We start from the raw sequence: 19,436 nt of genomic DNA, 5'->3' as shown, positions 1-19,436 counted from the left end.
TATATTCCAACATTCCTCACTCAAAAGGTCGTGAGGTTATTAATAGAAGGTTGAATTCAGATAATGACCTGGGAGTGGACCTAAAAAACTTTATTCTAGACTGCATCACGTTTATCCTCACACACAATTACTTTTTATTTCTTGACACTTTTTATTTACAGGTCATGGGTACCGCCATGGGGACCAGGTTCGCGCCCAGCTATGCCAATCTCTATATGGGTGAGGTTGAGGAGAGACTCATCTGGGGAGGCGGCTGTGGCGCGAGCCTGGTACTATACGGGCGGTACATCGATGACCTGTTTTTTATCTGGGATGGGGACCTCAACTCTGCCACTAATTTTGTTGACACACTTAATCGGAATAGTTATAATTTACACTTCACTCACACCTTTCATCCCACTCACATTACCTTCCTGGATGTGGCTCTAGAGATCATTGACAATAAAATCATAACACAAAATTACACCAAGGAAGTGGGTAAATCCTCCTATCTTCATTACGGGAGCGAACATTACCCCCCATGGAAAAGGAGCATCCCTAAGGGACAACTAATCCGGCTAAAAAGGAATTGTTCCAATAACCAAGATTTCCTTAAACAAGCCACTGCCATGTCCACCACATTCGAAAATAGGGGATACCCTAAACCCATTGTAGACAAAGCCCTTAGAGAAGTGTGTGCCCTGGATAGGAACTCCCTACTGGAACCTAAAACCAAAAATATAAATAAACAAGACTTTGGCGAAAAAGAAATTTTATATATATCTACATATAATAATTATTGTCCCCAAATAAAAGCTATAATTAAGAAAAATTATAACATTTTGCGACAGGACCCATTGCTAATTAATAGAATCCCAGAAAAACCTCGTTTCGTGTTTAAAAAGAACCGTTCCCTGAAAACTCTACTGGCACCTAGCCAACTTAAAACATCACCACCCTCCATCAAGACCCCAATTACATGGTTACCACCCAAACCCAAGGGGTTTCATAAATGTGGAGGAAATAGATGCCTTACCTGTTCCCACATCAAGGATACAAAAACGACCCAAATAGACTACTTAGATGACACATACCGTATTAACGGTTTTATAAATTGTAATATGGCCTTTGTCATCTACGTACTTTCCTGCGGGTGTGGTCTTAGATATGTCGGACGCACCACCAGGAAGGTTAGAGTTCGCTTCCTTGAACACCGGAGAGGCATACTAAAAGGCTTAGCCACACACAGTGTCTCACGCCATTTCATGGATTATCATCAGGGAAATCCTGCCAGTCTAACCATCTTAGGTGTTGAACATGTAGCAGCCACTAAAAGAGGGGGGGACAGGTTTAGGAGACTTTGTAAACAGGAAGTGTTCTGGATGCATGCCCTTAACACCATTTATCCGGAGGGTCTCAATGAGATGGTAGAGCTCAATAACATTATATAAAGGTATACTAACTATTTTAGCTCTCACCATCTAGAACCCTGAACCTCTATATATAGATTGTTCTGATTTTGGTTAGTATATACATTTATTAGCTTGCTGGCATTTATCCAGTACCTGCACCTACAGTGCCCTTAGGAAAAATGCTACACTCAAAAAAACTTTTTTTGATCTTCCCCCTTTTTCTCCTCTCCCAGACATATAAAAACCCTCTCTAAGTCCACCACTTGTTACTTTTTGAATACAGTGTCCTCTTTTTTTCTGTAGTTTAATATAAGTAAAAAAAGTAATATATGAATATAAAAAGAACAAAAAAAGATATAAAACTAGTAGTCTTTATGTGGTACAGCTCCTTTTCTATACCCTACATGTAACACATGACTTGATATTTTGTATGATCTATATCGCATTGGATCTTGTCTATAATGCATACCTATCATGGGACATAGTCTCTCCCTTGTACTCTGTATGTAATATGCAACAGAATACCCCATATATTGATTATGAGTTATATCACTACTGATTTCCTTTTAATATGTCAAATGTCAAATGTCTGTAAATGCAGCGATATATAGTTTGTATGTTGTGTAGAATTTTACCCACTAATGTCTCTTTAAGAGTAGCTTGGATCCTCTATTTAACCACTTACTGTGCTCCTGTGTAAAAATATCCGGAAACGTTATATATTAATATGAGACCCATTGTGATCCAGTCAACTGTGTGCGGTAACCTAGCAACCAAAACGCTATATATTCTACTATATGGGTATGCCCTAACGCACGTAGTCACATGATCTACGTGACGACGTGTGAGACCCGGCCCGCAGCATATCACAGAACGGCCGGACAAACCTCCGGCTACACGCCACGCTACCTAGCAACGTGCTAGTTTATGTCCGGGGTACAGGACATATCACTTCCGCCCAGACGGACTGTTGCCTAGCAACAAGGACGCCGGCTGTACAATAGAAGTGATACGTAGCGGCACAGAGGTTTCCAAGACAACGGGAAACCACAGGATCACACACACAGCTGATAGTGATCACAATGTACGCCCACGGATGTCTAATTAACATATGGTCCCGTTATTCATGGGCCCAAACGATGTTTATTATCATCATTTCATGCACTATTATGTATTAATAGATTGATCTATTGAAATTAGGTTTTGCCTCCTGTTCAAATGTTTAGTTTATTTGTTATTTCAGTGTGAGTATTTGCACCACACCTGTGGCTAACAAGCCATGTGACCTAGAATATGGGGTATATAAGACCAACATGAACAGTCCCAGCTACCCACCTTTGATAAAGCCACCAAGAGTGGCGAAACGCGTCAGGGAGCTACTGGGGAACCCCCCCTCACCAAAACTTCTGGATTGCAGCCCGAACCATCCCCTGGATCGACAATTCTTACACCCTGGGACATTGTCTCCTCGTGCTTCAAACTGAAGGATCATTCCCGGTAACTCACCATCTATCATCTTTCCTTCTGGGAGCATCCGAGCAATTTACAACCCACTTATTGTCGGTAATTTGTGCCATCTTGGGCCGACCTGTGGACACTCGGTCGAGGACATCCCGTTAACATCTAGGGTGGTAACTATGACATCTACAGATTTGTCCAGGGGAACATAGGAACGGACTCTCCATTTGTTTCTTCCAACTGCAGGGGGACCCCCATATTATTTAATTTACTCGCTACCAAGTGTATACACGATTTTACCCCGCTTTTTAATTTTTATTTTCATTAACTGTTGTTTATTGATGCATTGTTCTTAATAAATTTTTCAATCGATTCTCATCACTGGTGCGCTGTTTATCCACTCTTTTTCCTACTCTAGTTTTCTACACGGGACTAACTACCCCGTTAACTAAACAGCTGCAGGTTAAGCAACTCGTGACATTGCGCCCCCAGTTCTGACCCCTAGGGGACAGTCCTATTTTTTTCTCTATTCGGGGACAGTTTATGGAATATGTGGCGAGAAAATGAAAAAAATTGCCTACCGCTATTTCGGTTCATAGATACTTTGAATGATATGTATCACATATTTATGAGCTACTTCTGAATGATACCATAGAAACATGACAATTGTGTCACTCTATGTGTCCCATATGATGCCTTATGCAAAGAGCGAGCCAAATTTATGTATGATATCCAATGTAATAGATATTATAGAGGATGCAACAAGTTAGGCAAACTTCTAGCCAATTTAGTCCATTCTTACTCTGCTCCCTCCCAAGTTCTATGTTTCAACTTGTCCCAAGATGTCACTGTGACATCCTATTGGAAAATCACAAGCATTTTTAGATTATTATGAACATCTATATACAGCCCCACCAGATTCCCCTGTAGAAGGCCTGAATTTCCTTCAATTGGCAGCAGCAAACTGGGAAGTACTGGAGTTATTGGCGGCATCGGTCACTACCCTGGAACTACTCCCTCTAGTTACATTGCTCAGTAAAGGGAAATCCCCTGGCTCTGATGGCTTTAGTGCAGAATTCTATCAGATGGCCCAGGACCTATTGCTTCCACATCTCACATCACTATTTAATTCTATGCTTTCGGGGACCCCTCCCCTGTACAGATTTAATGAAGGCAGAATTGTAGTGTTCCCCAAGGCGGGGAAAGACCCTACGAAAGTACAATCCTATAGACCCATGTCGTTACTGAACCAGGATTTAAAACTTTTCACTAAATTAATAACTACAATTTTTTTTGTTAGAGGCCGCACATCTGTTCATAGTGCATGCATGCTGGTGGCCGCTATTCACAATACCTGGCTGGTGGGGAATGCTAATGTCATTATTGTCAGCTGTGACACAGATAAAGCATTCGATAGGGTTTCCTGGTCAAATCTTCTTAGGGTCCTACAGATACAACAATTAGGGATAATTTCCTAAACCCTTTTAGAATGTTGTATTCTAATCCTACTGCACATCTGACGGTGAACGGTTTAAACTCACCATGCTTCCCATTATTGAGAGGTACTCATCAAGGATGCCCAAATTCCCTGCTACTCTTTTGGCCTTAGATCCGTTGTTCCTCACCTTTTTTTAAAGACCTCAATTTGAAAGGGATCACTTTAGCTGATACAGAGATCAATGTCTCGGCATTTGCCGATGATCTTCTGTTGAATTTTGAGTATCCCAAAATAGCTATGCCTGATCTACTCCAGACTTTATCAATCTTTCATGCAATATCAGAGTTTTTATTAATTTTGGCAAAATCAAGGCATTGGCAATATTCCTCCTACCATATGGACTGGGTAGAATGCACTTTATGTAGAATCCCGCTCCTCCAACTTTTTTGATATATGGCAACCTTACATTGTTACCCTAACTTTGGATGAACATGATCCTATAAGGAAGGCCATCTGTTTAACCACATGGCATAATACGGCTATACTTGAGAGAGGGTCCCCTCCTTTCTGATGCTGATTTATGTTTATTGGACTGTACACTATATAGATATGCTGTCTCTACTGTATATTATATTGTTTGCCTTTTGTACTGAGATGCTCATATTATGCTCCCCTTTTTTTTTGGGAGGATGTAATTAGTCATTTATATTTCATTATAAATGACGTCAGGGGTGTTATAAGGTTGAATGCTCATTTTAATTATATAAATATTATATTATAAGTTATAAATATTCAAAAGCACTGTGACTGATTTTTGTAATGTTTTTGTAATTAGACAATAGTGATAAATCAGATCTCTGTGGCTATCAGTCTTTCTACCATCAGTTGGTGTGGTTCTCCTTTTTAAATGATAGACTGTGCTGTACTGTATATCCACCTCTGGAACCTCCCCTGGTTAGTCCTGACCAATCAGCTTCAAGCACCATTTAACAAGCTCTGTTTGAAAGATGACAGTTGATTCATTGGCACTTTGGGCCTGATTCAGTACTGATCAGTCCCCAGCGTAACCGCGATGGGGTCCAATGGTGCGGCTCTGTGCATGCGCTCATTTGTGCACGTGCAGGGCCGCTGTATGAACGCCTTTGGCGACTATCACAGTTGCCGAGGCCTTCACGCGGGAAGGGGAGGGGGGGGGGGCATGCAGGGGGTGGCAACAGGGGAACGCCCAGTATTTTCTGGGCGTCCCCATGAATACATTGGGCATTCACCTAGGAGCAAGGGCGGGCTTATGTCCCATGACATCAGCACCTGCCCCCTTTAGGTGGATACCAATGGGGAAAAAAGTCAGTTTACTCTGCCTTTTTGTTTTTCGAAGGGGAGAGAAATAATTTGATGGTTGGCGGCCATGAAATGATTCCTCTCCCCTGTAGACGCATGTGAGGGGAAGTGTTCACATACATCCCCTCGCTTCCTACATTATTGTGACCTTTGACTTCTGACCAGTTACAGGATATTTGAATGATACCTATCCATCTCCCCATCTTTACTATATCAGTCTGCAACATTTCTCTGCAACATTTATAATGCTTACCTGTGGTCTTTGTTTTACAGATATACGATGGGAGAGGCAATACCGCCCACTTATTGGGAGCCTTTACTGGGTCGTCTTTGAGGGGACTGACATTGAGTAGTACATCAAATCACCTGTGGCTGGAATTTAACTCAGACTCAGAAGTGAATGATGAAGGATTCCAATTGGTTTACACCAGTGAGTACCGTTTCTAAAACATTACGTCAATGGGACTTGTAACAGCTTGTTATTGTTTTTATAAAAAACACTTAAATGTGTACAGCAGAAATAAGGAAAGTCATGTTGCCCTAATTTATATGTGAAATAAATTAAAATCAGTATCTGCTCTCTGAGTGCTGAAAAATACACATTTTATAAAAACAGATTTCAGCTTAGAAGATCCTTTATTATGTTCTAGATGTGTCTACTGTATCAGACACAATGGTTAGCATTACTGCCTCACAGCGCGGAGGTCATGGGTTTGATTCTCACCATGGACCTAACAGCGTGGGTTTCCTCCGGGTACTCCGGTTTCCTCCCACAATCCAAAAATATACTGGTAGGTTAATTGGCGCCCAACCAAAATTAACCCTAGAATGTCTGTGTCTGCGTGTATATGTGGTAGGGAATATAGATTGTAAGCTCCCTGAGGCATGGACTGATTTGAATGTTAAAAATATTCTCTGTACAGCGCTGCGGAATATGTGTGCGCTACAGTATATAAGAAACTGTTAATAAATAATAAATAAATACATTATCAGTCAAACACCTCTGTCTTCAAGCTCAGCAGCCTTTGTAGTGTAAATGTTGACCCTCTTATTTTCTCGTTGGTTGATGACAGTTCAAAAACAAAAGGGGTTTTGCAAACAACTGCCCAAAGGGCCTGATTCAGACCCACACGCTACATTTGTGGGTAAGTGTCGCCCGCCAAACCAAGAAAAGCACACACCATCCTGCACAGATCCCCGCCTAGCGTGGATAGAGGGTGTGTTCGCTAAAACATCACTGACATATCTCCTCGCATGCAGCCGGTAGCAGGTGAAATCATTTGATGGTCCCTCTCCACCGTTGGGCGTCCCCATGCTCCAACCCCCTGCCCGCAGCGCTGTGTGCAAATGCCTCTGCGAGTGTAATACCCGCTGAAAGCGCTTGCACTGCCGGTCTGTACATGCATAAATTCGCCAATACGGCTCTTTGCGAGTGAACTTGAATCCCGCCCCTTGTTTCTGGAACAAATAAAATATACTTGTGAGCATTTCATGCGTTTGATGTGTTTATACAACATAAATGCATTTTGAGTTCAAACATGGGTCCCGTCCTCAAGATACCTCAATGGGATATAAGATATTTCAAAATACGGAATAATTAATATCCAAAATGCTTGTGGTTCCGAGCTTCCTGAATAATGGATACTCCACATGTATATGTAATAGGGTGTGGACTCGTTCCATTTAGTCTATTTTTTTATTTGATTTTGCTTATGTATGCAAAATCAAATCTAAATCGAGTGTTTTTTCAGCCGCCTTCTATGCCAATTCAATCCCGATACGAGCTACCGTTTAGTCTATATTGAATAGAAAAATAGACTGTGCATGTAAGACTATATGGTACATATTTATTAATGATCTGTGCTATATCTGTACTATTGTATATCTGTACTATATAGATATAGTACCGATATGTGTGATAAGATCCCTATTCGATCCCGATTGATCGAAATGGAGTCTAATTGCATGGCAATTGCATTGTGTGTACACCCCTTAAGTAATATACTTGTCATTTATTAAATAAAGAAGAGTTTGAATGTCTTCTTTTCATGTTTGATGGTAATTGAGAAATTATATAACACATTATACAGTATATACTGTACAGTATAACACATAGATTGCAGTAATCTTTTCTATTCAGTTTAACAAACAACAGTACAAGAACTGTAGCACTCATTTAATAAAACACTGTACTGTCATAGGATCAGTCTTATCTGAAATGATGGTTCACACAGATTTTTATGGTTACGGTCAGGCTGTGGGGTAGGATGGTTACGGTCAGGCTGCGGGGTGGGATGGTTACGGTCAGGCTCTGGGGTGGGATGGTTACGGTCAGGCTGCGGGGTGGGATGGTTACGGTCAGGCTGTGGGTTGGGATGGTTACGGTCAGGCTGCGGGGTGGGATGGTTACGGTCAGGCTGTGGGGTGGGATGGTTACGGTCAGGCTGCGGGGTGGGGATGCAGTTAAAATCCCGGCGGTCGGGATCCCGGCATTCAGAATCCCGACGCCGGAATCCCGACCGCCGAAATCCCGACACATTCTCCCTCCGTGGGTGTCCACGACACCCCTGGAGGGAGAACAAATTAGTGTGCCGAGCGTAGCGAGGTACCGGGCCCGCTGCGTGGCGATCCACGTCCCCCCCTTGTCGGGATTTTGGCTGTCGGGATTCCGGCGTCGGGATTCTGAACGCCGGGATCCCGACCGCCGGGATTCAGTACTGAATCCGCGGGGTGGGATGGTTACGGTCAGGCTGTGGGGTGGGATGGTTATGGTCAGGCTGCGGGGTGGGATGGTTACGGTCAGGCTGCGGGGTGGGATGGTTATGATCTGGCTGTGGGGTGGGATGGTTACAGTCAGGCTGTGGGGTGGGATGGTTACAGTCAGGCTGTGGGGTGGGATAGTTATGGTCAGGCTGTGGGGTGGGATGGTTACGGTCAGGCTGTGGGGTGGGATGGTTATGGTCAGGCTGCGGGGTGGGATGGTTACGGTCAGGCTGTGGGGTGGGATGGTAAGAATACTTTTCCAGGCATTTTTGGGATTCAAATCATCAGGATGCCAATCAGAGATTTTTTTCTGATTGGCAGGTGTGAAAAATCGGTAAAATACTTACATGGATCCATCAGGATTTTGACGGTCGGGTTCCACCAGGAAACTAACTGCTGTGATTGTGTACCCAACTCATTTAATATTATAATGAATCCCCAATTTTGGAACTCTACAGAGTACAGTATGCTGGGGCTACATAAGCACATCTTTCTGTTAACAATAATGCTTTCTATATTGATTGGTATATTACAAAAGTGTAATAAAGCTAAAGGATAGTAAATATTTTGTCTTTGTGTTGCTCACAATAATTACATTTGTGCTTCTTATTTTCTCTTTCTAAGGTTTTGAACTGTCCCATTGTGAAGACCCTGGTGTGCCCCAATTTGGCTACAAAATCAGTGACCAGGGACACTTCGCTGGCAGCACCATAATATACGGATGTAACCCAGGTTACACACTGCATGGGAGCAGCCTGCTAAAGTGCATGACTGGAGAGAGAAGGGCATGGGATTACCCTCTGCCATCTTGTATAGGTAAAATATTCATTATTACTTTATTCACAAAGTGTTCTTTATCAAAACATTACTCATCGCATAGACAATATGTTTGCAATTAAAAGTGAGGTAGCCCAGTACAGATAAAGTCTACACCAGTGGTTCCCAATTTGGGTGCCATGGGTATCCTGGGGTGCCTTGGAGAACTTTCAGGGTTGCCTTAAAATGGATGGCGCAGGAATAGGGTGGCCAAGCCTGCGGCATTTTTTCAATCCTGGGATTGAAAAATGCTGATTTCCGGGATTCTCGGTATACAAGGAATTGAGACACCCTAATATCTGTGCATTCATTTAAATACATTTCAAATGCCCCCCACCCAACCGGCCACGCTGCAGGTATACTCACATGGGCTGGCCAGTGGTTGGTGTGGTGGGCAGAGAGGTGCAGCGGATGGAGAGAAGCAGTAGATGGAGAGGATGCAGTAAGGAATGGTGTGGCGGGTGGTGAGGTGTGGCTTGGAGCTGTGTGGTAGGCGGAGAGGTATGACCGGGAGCGGTGTGGCTTGCGGAGAGGTGAAGCCTGGAACAGTGCAGCCTTGAGCGGTGCGGCAGGTGAAGAGGTGCCATGGCCAGGATGCTCAGAGTTTGCCGGGGATGGAAGCAGCCAAGCAGCATTGTAGTCGGTGCTCAGATGCTGCCTGGCATTATATTGGGCATGTGAAGGCTAATCGTGGAATCCTGGCTATATTAGGGCCAAATCCAGGAATACCACCGATCCTGGTATTGGTCACCCTATCCAGGACCAATTCATCTTATCTATGGTCAATGTAATAGGCAAAACCAATTCTTCTGGCTTTCACTCATAAAATATGTGGGTAAACAGATGTAACTTTTATAAACACAATTTATATAATTTAATATTTTTCAATAAGAAACTTTTGACCATCAAAAATATTCTAATCCTCTAGGGCACCACAATTAAGAAATGTTTGGGAACCAAACAGGCAAGGTGGTTACCAAATAACTGTAGCTAGTACAAATGCCTAACACTGTCACTGTTCTATACTGCAGGGTGCCTGTCCAAAGTGTCAACATCTCAGCTGCTGAAGTGGGGGGGGGGGGGTGAAAATTCCCTCTTTGATAATCCTGCCGGGGCCATAGCGCAATAGCTTAGTGATGATTTGCTGTGTCTTACCTCCTGGCTAGCTCCACTGTGCACACACAAGATCACACATGTAAGCAGCCTGTACCCCAGCAGCTGCTGCAGCAGGTTACTGAAACATAAGCAACAAATGCGCATCTAAGATATTTGATAGATGTTCAGTTGCCATGGTGGCAGTGATACCGTTTGAGGCTTGCAGATCACATAGAGAAAAGTGTTTTTATTTCCTCTGGGTTATCTTAGGGCAGATTTATTAAGCTTGGAGAAGTGATTAGATTTGTTTTACTTTATCACCAGCCAAATGCATACCCTCCAACATGACCCATTCCATTAGGTACAAAATGCTCTGTTCCTGGACTTCCCTGCCAGGGGCAGTTACAGAGGTTGGACTCCAGCACAGTCCAAAATTCAAAGAGGGGGTCACATCAACAGTCAGTGAGTCCAGGACAGTAATGTTTGAGGTGGCAGTAGGTGTGGCTCCCCTATTTGAATATTGGTCTGTGCTGCAGCCTCACCTCTGCAAATGCCACTGGCAGGGAAGTCCAGGAACAGAGCATTTTGTACCTAATGGAATGGGCCATGCAGGTATGCAAATGGCCCGTAACTGTCACGTTACAGACTGGATTTGAAAAAAGCTGTCAGTTATGAGCAGATTGGCTAGTGATAAAGTACCAGTCACATTATCACTTCACCTGGCTGAGTAAATCTGCCCCATAATCTACAGTACTTTTATACATACAGAGGCTTGTTAGTGCCTCTTCATACACCTCCCCCTACGTTCAGATCCAACCCTAGCCATAGGCAAACTAAGCAAATGCTTTGGGCATCTGGAATATTTAGGGCATGCCTGGCCAACCTGTGGCTCTCCAGCTGTTGTGAAACAAGTCCCAGCATGCCTTTCACCATTTTGCTATTAGGGAATGCTAAAACTGTTGCAAGATATGCTGCTATGTGTCGTTTTGTAAAGCTGGAGAGCCACAGGTTGCCCAGGCCTGGCCTAGGGACATGAATGCCAAAAGCCTAGGGCCTGTTCAGGTTGACAACGGGCAGTGGCAGTTCGTGGTACACCTGGCAGGTGAACAGCAGCTCAGCTATAGCTGCCTATTGGGGATGGAGATCTCAGCTCAAATCAGATGGAAGCTCACAGAACCGAGTCAGCAGCAGTGGGAGTGGCAGAATGGAGGTGGGAGGTAGCAGAGACAGTGCGCGCAGCAGCGGGAGTACCAAAAATGGAGGAGGTTTGTTGCATATGCCCAGCCCCAGCAGCTTATCCTTCCAAGGGCCTTTGTGAATTATAGTAGGTATGTTCTGTAGTGCATGGCCATGGTGATAGGCCAGCGATGGAGCCATTCTCTTTGGCTCTGCTGGCATGCCAGGCGCCCGTATCTGGCGGCTGGTGGAACAGCATCTCGGCGTGCCTTGGCCACAACTGTAGCAGCGGTACTAGGTGGCATCAGCCAAAATCTTGCCTAGGCATCAAATCAGTTAGGGCCAACTCTGCCTCCATTCCTTGCAGAAGCTTCGTCAGTGTGAGTCTAGTTTATCATGTGAGTTTCTTTATACAATGTTACAGTAGTTCTAATTGCGCTGTTCATAACTCCATATATTGCGTTATCAATGTGCTTTCTACTAGCTGAATGCGGTGGCCGTTTCAAAGGCGAATCCTCTGGCAGAATTTTATCACCAGGATATCCTTTTCCGTACGATAATAATCTGCGCTGCACGTGGGTAATCGAAGTGGATTTGGGCAACATTGTAAGGTAAAGCGCTACATATTCTCTTATACAGTATTTGCAATTAGTGAAAACTTAATTTCCAAAGTTGACTACACTACAGAACTGAACACTGTTTATCATTTCATATTATTGTTCTGCATTGTTTGCTTTTTAATAGTTATCGTTATATAACAGTGACTTCAGCTAATTGGACAGCACGGGTGTACTTCTACATAGATTGTGGTGACATTTTGGCTGCATCCTGCAGTGTTTCATTTCATGTTTGCCTATTAAAAGCATAAACTGTCTACCAGCTGGGTACCGCAGTGTTCCGTCTAACGTATATGCCTATTAAACGCATAAAATGTGTTCGAGTGAGTCCTGTTTAATTAATGCCAGTTTACGCCCAGAATGCATAAATGCAGCATGTAAGTACAGTTCCTTTCTGTGTGTCAGAATCACACTGCTCTAATTGCAAAGCATAACATGTGTGCCACAAAAGGTGCATACATAACATTACTAACTATGTATCTCATCAATTTCTGTGCAATCATCAAGGGTAATTCAGACCTGATCACACAGGCACGAATTCTCAGTGGCCAGAGTTTAGTTAAGTCATCACCCTGCTACAATGAAACCCAGCCTTGTGAATTAATGTGATCATATTTGCGAATGGATGTGTACGCCTACAGTTCTAGGAGGTTATTCTGGTGGATACAGCAATGAGGAAATAATACGTTTGCAGTGCTGAGTGTTATTTTAAGCCTGCCACTTGCTCGCACATGCCGCCGACCCTCTTCGCAGGCCGAATTTGCCTACACATGACATCCATGTCACTGGGTCATTACCATGAAAGGCTGGGCGTACCCGTGGCCGCATCCGCCGGCCTCCCCACACCCCCCGCCTGCACTGGTGGGTGCGAGTGCCCGGTGAACACTATGTTTGCCGTGGCTGCTCGCACCCGGGGCATGCACAGAAATGTGCATGCGCTTGCGCACTTGTAAAACATGGCGCACCGATGCAAATTAGCATGGGTGTGCATGGACCAGAATAAGGTCCAAAACCCATTGTATCAGGCTCACTACTCAGTAGCGAACGCAGGGGGGGTTTCCGAGTACCCAGAAACCCCCCCAGGAGTCTAAGGGACCTAGGCTGAAAGCTGAGGGTCCCCTCTTTCCAGGAGTACAAGAATTTTTAAAATCGGACCTTGGGAACCGGAGATATCTGACTTCAAAGCAGTGGTCCCCATCCAAGCCTGTTAATTGCACTTCCCAGTCATATATTTCAGGTTCTGTCTGACTAAGAGTTTTTCTGAGGGCATATTCCAAAAGCTGGGACTCTCTACCTTTGAAGGACACTAGTAGCTTGTCTCTACTATTCCCAGAACCAGAGATATCAGCCTTCCAGCAGCTGGTTACTGCTCCAGCTCCACACACCTGGCATGTTGTTTTATATACTCGTTGGCAGATTGCTCTGCCTCCTGAACTCTGATCCCCTAGTCCCCAATAGCATTTAGTAGGTGGGATTCTCTAGTTTTTAATTCCATTAAAATCTAAGAAATCTATTTCTGGGAACTGGAGATATCTGCAGTCAAGCAAGCTGTCCTCCCACCAGAAAATTATGAATAATAAGCCCACTCCACTATACACCCCTCCTCTGCATATAAAACATCCTCTACCACCCTGGAAGTTATATATCAGGGCCCCCTAATTCAGCCCAATGCCCCCTTCTCCCACCCCATCTCCCACCATCTGTGCAGTAAAGGGGTAATTAGTGGAAATTACTGATCCAGGCCCTACATGTTGAGCGGTTGATATAATACCCCCTACCAGCCGCGGGACATCAAAGCATATACTGGGTCACCTAAGTGTCCATCTCCGTGCTTTGCTCCGCCCCTCTGGAAACCCCCTTCTGAAAATCCTGCGTTTGCCCCTGCTACTGTATCTAATGGTTTTTACACTGGGCACCAGTTATCACAGGCTCAGAGAAGACTTACTGGGCGTGCAATAAAAAAAGACATATCTGGCCTGGAGATGACATCACACCCTCCCCTAAAACTCTCAGGGATGCCTAGCATCTTCCCGGACACCCCCAGTGTTTTCTTACGCACACTTGCATTTTTCTTTGCACTCCCACTACACGACTGGTTTCCACCCCCAGACGCCTACTTACTGTCTATCATCTTGTGAATGGCTTGCAGATTGACAAAGTAGAAGGATGTCATCGTTGGATGTTCATACATACTATGGCCCATACGCATGTGTATCAATAATCAGCAGCCGTGCCAATTTGCTGCCATACAATCAGGTCGGAATTAGTCCCATCAAATCAAAAAAGGAACAATTAACATTGTATATATAAAGGGGAACTTGATATATGTATATTGTTCATTTAAGTTTGATTTGTGTAGTATCCATTTCATGTGAAAAAGCAGCTTTCACATTATTTAATATTACTATTGCTGTGCACACATGCCCCCTGAAGGAAGGGATTGGTATTGCAAGAGCAATGGATGGGAGGCAGAGGGATGTGACTCATAGGGACTTTGCTGAGGCAGATTTTCCACAAGGCAACCTATGCATCTGCCTAGGGCCCAGCAGGTCCTAGGGCACCTTATAAAGATACCCCGGCCATCCAAAATGTTTCCAGAGGAGTACTGAGCTAATACCACGTGACCTCATGACCACATGGACCTGCCCACATTTCCAAAATATCTTTGATGTTCTTTGATTGGTTAAAAAATATTTGGACACAAAACTGTTTCATCCACTGTATGTAGGCTACTTCCAAGGACCTAGAGCCTGATTCAGATTTACACCCAATGCTGATGTTCACAGAGCTGATCAGTAGAAGGTATTGTATTGATGTAGTCAGCAGCAAAAATATAGTGCAATTCTGAGGGCCCCCAAACCATTATCTTGCCTAGGACCCCATGAGATCTAAATTCACCTCTGGGACAACAGTGTCTAGGTTAATAGTGAATATGTTGACCATGAATGGTACAAGATCGACATAGAAAGTGCAAGTTGACATGAGTTTTTCAAAGTTTTTGTCAACATGAACCCTCAGTTAGTGAACACGTAACCTCAGATGGCTCACTTTGCTCGCCTTACTTTGCACATGATGCCCGCTTTGTTGTATTTTACCATTCCCAAACACAGTCATCATGGATTGAAATGCATAAATAGGTTCAAAGAAAGCAATAAAATAGTGAAGAAAATAAATCTCGTTGACCTTTTCATGTGGCAACCATTTGTCAATGTTGATCTTGTGCCTGTGGACCATTTATGGTTGACCTATTGATTATCAACCTAGACACTGTTGACCTATCATTTGGATACCGGGACAGAGATACCACCACAGCAGGAAAGAAAAGCAGTATAAATTAAACTCTCAGATATTTTCCAATTTAACGGTAAAGAACTTTGATAGAGGGATAAACATGGTGAAAAATATCACTTAAAGCTTGTGTGTCACTTTTCTGGCCAATATTTTTGTAATAAAAAAAGGGTTTCTTTTTAGTATTTTATTCTACTGAGTTGTAAGAATATCACCCTATAAAAGTATATTTGTATTTTAAATCCCAATTTCACTGAAAGTATTACTTATATAATGATCAATAATCTAACCCAAATCCTGACAATTTGATCCAACCAGATAATTTTGACTTCACTTTCTGTTAATGAGTAATTTGGTTCATCGAGTGGACTCTAGTGATCACTGGTAGTATGTCACCTCAGAGATGAGGCGTATTATGCTTATATATATATATATATATATATATATATATATATATATACACTAGAATTTATTTTCTGGTGAATGCATCATGCTACGTCTTAGCGAGGTTACATACAACTTTGCTTTTTTGTCTTTTTTACAGTCTTCAGTTCCTTGCCTTTGATACTGAGGCATCACATGACATTCTACGGGTGTGGGATGGACCTCTGGAAAATGAAATGCTACTGAAAGAGATTAGCGGCTCTCTCATACCTGAAGGAATTCACAGCACTCTTTATATTGTTACAGTACAGTTCGACACTGATTTTTACATCAGCAAATCTGGATTTGCAATTCAGTTTTCAAGTAAGTCCTTTTTACTGCCCTAGAACGTCACCTTAACTGCCAGTGAACTTGTACATATGTAGGCTGCATCCAATTATAAGGCCACTGATATCTTATGTATTGTACCGTAACAATAGCTAAAGTACTTAGTAATGAAATATTCTTGTTGACTTGGTAAAGAATGTGATTTAGGAAACAAAAGAGGAAAGAAACTCGGGTGGGGTGCACTCTAATTACCCCAATCACAAAGTTGTTCAAAAGATACTTTAAAATTAAAGAATTTTTATTGTGTATTTTTTATTATTGCTGAGTGTTACTATAACCAAACTTAAAAGATAATGTTTGGCCTAAGGATAGGTCAAAAAATAGGTCAAAAAAATAATAAATTGATAATTAGTAATCAATAAATTTGAATTAAATCTGTCCTGGCGATTTATTTAATTTTTTCTTTTTTCAGGATTTATCTTATTATGCGTACATATATTTGAGTTTTAAAGGCTGACCATCATATATCCTTATGCCTCTATCCAAAAGGCAGTCTTAGTTTAGTCTCAATCAAATATTGAGATAAGGATTATAATCATAGGTCAGCATAACTCAAAATTTGGGAAAAAGCAAAACATAATAATAACTTTTACATACGCATAAAAAATCATTCACTTAGTGTGCAGTGCTTTTTAATTACATAGATTTTAATTTTTTAATTTTTTAAAATTTTAAGCTTGATTCTCTCCCCTAGCCTCTATATATGATACAATTTATTCGTGCAATTGTTCTGTGGTCAGAATTGGCAACAAAAACTGTCACATGGTAAGACCACTAATATACTTTGTAGCAAAAGCCTTGTTTAATACAAGGAACAGATCACAGTTTAATTATCACTATCTGCAGTGCAGATTTGCCTGTCACGAAATGCTGATAGGATCACAGGCATGTAGGTTATATATCATAAAACATGTAGCAGTTTGTCTATAGTACAATTCACACGGCAGCAGGCATGCTTATATCCAGAGACACAGCATTCATAAAATGGTGCAATCCACAATGATGTGCCCACCTGGATTCAGGTGAAGGAGCAAACTGCTCAATATAATACCAATAAATTCACCCTTAAGTAGAATTAGACACAATGCTGACAGTGCTACACCCCCATTCCAAGCATTTGCGTATTGATTAATGCTCAGAAACCTGTTGATTTAAGAATAGTTAATACACCTAATTGCGTTACAATTAACCCAAAGACATGCCATACACCAAGTCAGCGCTGATTTGCAGTTTAGTGGAAATATAGCAATTAATTGGTTGCACAGGCACATACGTTTTTAACAAGAGAAGTGCTACTGGGTGTATCCCCAATTAATTCTGGGACATACTGTATAGCGCAATCAGTAACAAAAGCAGGTTTAACATATATCAACACACCAACTGTGTCGACAAATAAAGCGAAGGGGGGAGACAATTAGTAGAACAGACATCTGCAGAATGTATAACCTTACAGGTTGCCGCTTTGTCAGAAAGAACAGTTGCTGCAACTAGCAGGCAGGGAAGAGATACGAGCTAATCACACAATGAATGAATGAAAAAAAGGGGGGGAGAGGGACCTCTACCCTGTATGGAGCCAGGCCAGACGGCCGAATCAGGTGCGCTCCACCGGGTGAGAGACCCTCTTTACCTATCCTGTAGTTAGACGCGAGGTCTCCTGCAGCCGCGTTCAGGTGAAAATCAGTTGTCGGGCAGGAGGACGCTCTGCCGGTCACGTGGGCACCTTAATTTATCAATATCACATGTATATCATGACAACACTAGAGGTTGTCTCTTTACACTCATTTTATTATAAAACACATTATCAATAGGAAGGGCTGTAGTTTTAGGATGATCGGTGAGATTTCACCGGACTGGTCAGAGCTCCTGATTAAAATAAAATAAAATAATAATTCATGACAGCAAAAGAGTATAATAGATTGGAACAACGCAATATATTATACTCAAAGAATGACTCTAACCTAATGAACAATATAATTGGGTTGGGGCAAATGTAAGATGACGTAGTCAATTGTATATATAATCATATACCGAAAAAATCAAAAACCAATAATAAAAAATATATAAAAACAAATAATGATAATAAAAATAAAACATAAAGTTTTAAAAATAAACTATTAAAAATAATAAAAAAATATATAAAAGCCTAAAAAATATAAAAGTACAAATTCCTTAGCCTTGTACCAATCTAGAAGTACTACATGAGTAGGAACTCTATTGCTGAGTGGAGCCCAGGGAATGTAATAATGAATTAACAATTAAAAGCTTAAATAAAAAATCTAAAATTTAATAAAACATAATAAAAAATATTTTTCACGTTTTTTTAGGGTAATACACCTTTAAATAGCTCATGGTTTAAAAAGTGACAATGACATTAAATTTGATAATTACTCAGGCATATATTGACATAGCAGAGGCACACCATAAAATTTGTAAAGCAGCAAAAAGGAATATACAGCGTTAGATTAGAAATGAGCGCTGATTGGTTGTGCCCCATATAAAGACTCACAACAGAGCAGCTGCAATACGCTGCCTGTGTGAACAAGCTCCGGCGAAACGCGCGTCACAGAAGCCGACCACGTGTGCACACGTGACCGGCAGAGCGTCCTCCTGCCCGACAACTGATTTTCACCTGAACGCGGCTGCAGGAGACCTCGCGTCTAACTACAGGATAGGTAAAGAGGGTCTCTCACCCGGTGGAGCGCACCTGATTCGGCCGTCTGGCCTGGCTCCATACAGGGTAGAGGTCCCTCTCCCCCCCTTTTTTTCATTCATTCATTGTGTGATTAGCTCGTATCTCTTCCCTGCCTGCTAGTTGCAGCAACTGTTCTTTCTGACAAAGCGGCAACCTGTAAGGTTATACATTCTGCAGATGTCTGTTCTACTAATTGTCTCCCCCCTTCGCTTTATTTGTCGACACAGTTGGTGTGTTGATATATGTTAAACCTGCTTTTGTTACTGATTGCGCTATACAGTATGTCCCAGAATTAATTGGGGATACACCCAGTAGCACTTCTCTTGTTAAAAACGTATGTGCCTGTGCAACCAATTAATTGCTATATTTCCACTAAACTGCAAATCAGCGCTGACTTGGTGTATGGCATGTCTTTGGGTTAATTGTAACGCAATTAGGTGTATTAACTATTCTTAAATCAACAGGTTTCTGAGCATTAATCAATACGCAAATGCTTGGAATGGGGGTGTAGCACTGTCAGCATTGTGTCTAATTCTACTTAAGGGTGAATTTATTGGTATTATATTGAGCAGTTTGCTCCTTCACCTGAATCC

At 42.3% G+C, this 19,436-nt stretch overlaps 1 protein-coding gene across 6 annotated transcripts in view; it reads left to right on the top strand.

Moving 5' to 3' along the window:
• Window positions 1–19,436, top strand: part of CSMD3 (CUB and Sushi multiple domains 3) — a 969,186-nt gene that overhangs the window by 584,797 nt on the left and 364,953 nt on the right. For all 6 annotated transcript variants that reach the window (XM_083186712.1, XM_083186713.1, XM_083186711.1 and 3 more), the window contains 4 exons: window positions 5,899–6,055; window positions 9,013–9,204; window positions 11,960–12,086; window positions 15,925–16,127. In XM_083186712.1, coding sequence (XP_083042838.1) covers window positions 5,899–6,055; window positions 9,013–9,204; window positions 11,960–12,086; window positions 15,925–16,127 — 679 coding nt within the window. The remainder of the gene's footprint in view (window positions 1–5,898; window positions 6,056–9,012; window positions 9,205–11,959; window positions 12,087–15,924; window positions 16,128–19,436) is intronic.

Source organism: Crinia signifera, chromosome 5, assembly GCF_055691185.1.
Source record: "Crinia signifera chromosome 5, ASM5569118v1, whole genome shotgun sequence".
Lineage (NCBI taxonomy): Eukaryota > Metazoa > Chordata > Amphibia > Anura > Myobatrachidae > Crinia > Crinia signifera.
The sequence above is the reverse complement of the archived record's forward strand: the minus strand, read 5'-3'. Positions and strand labels throughout refer to the sequence as shown.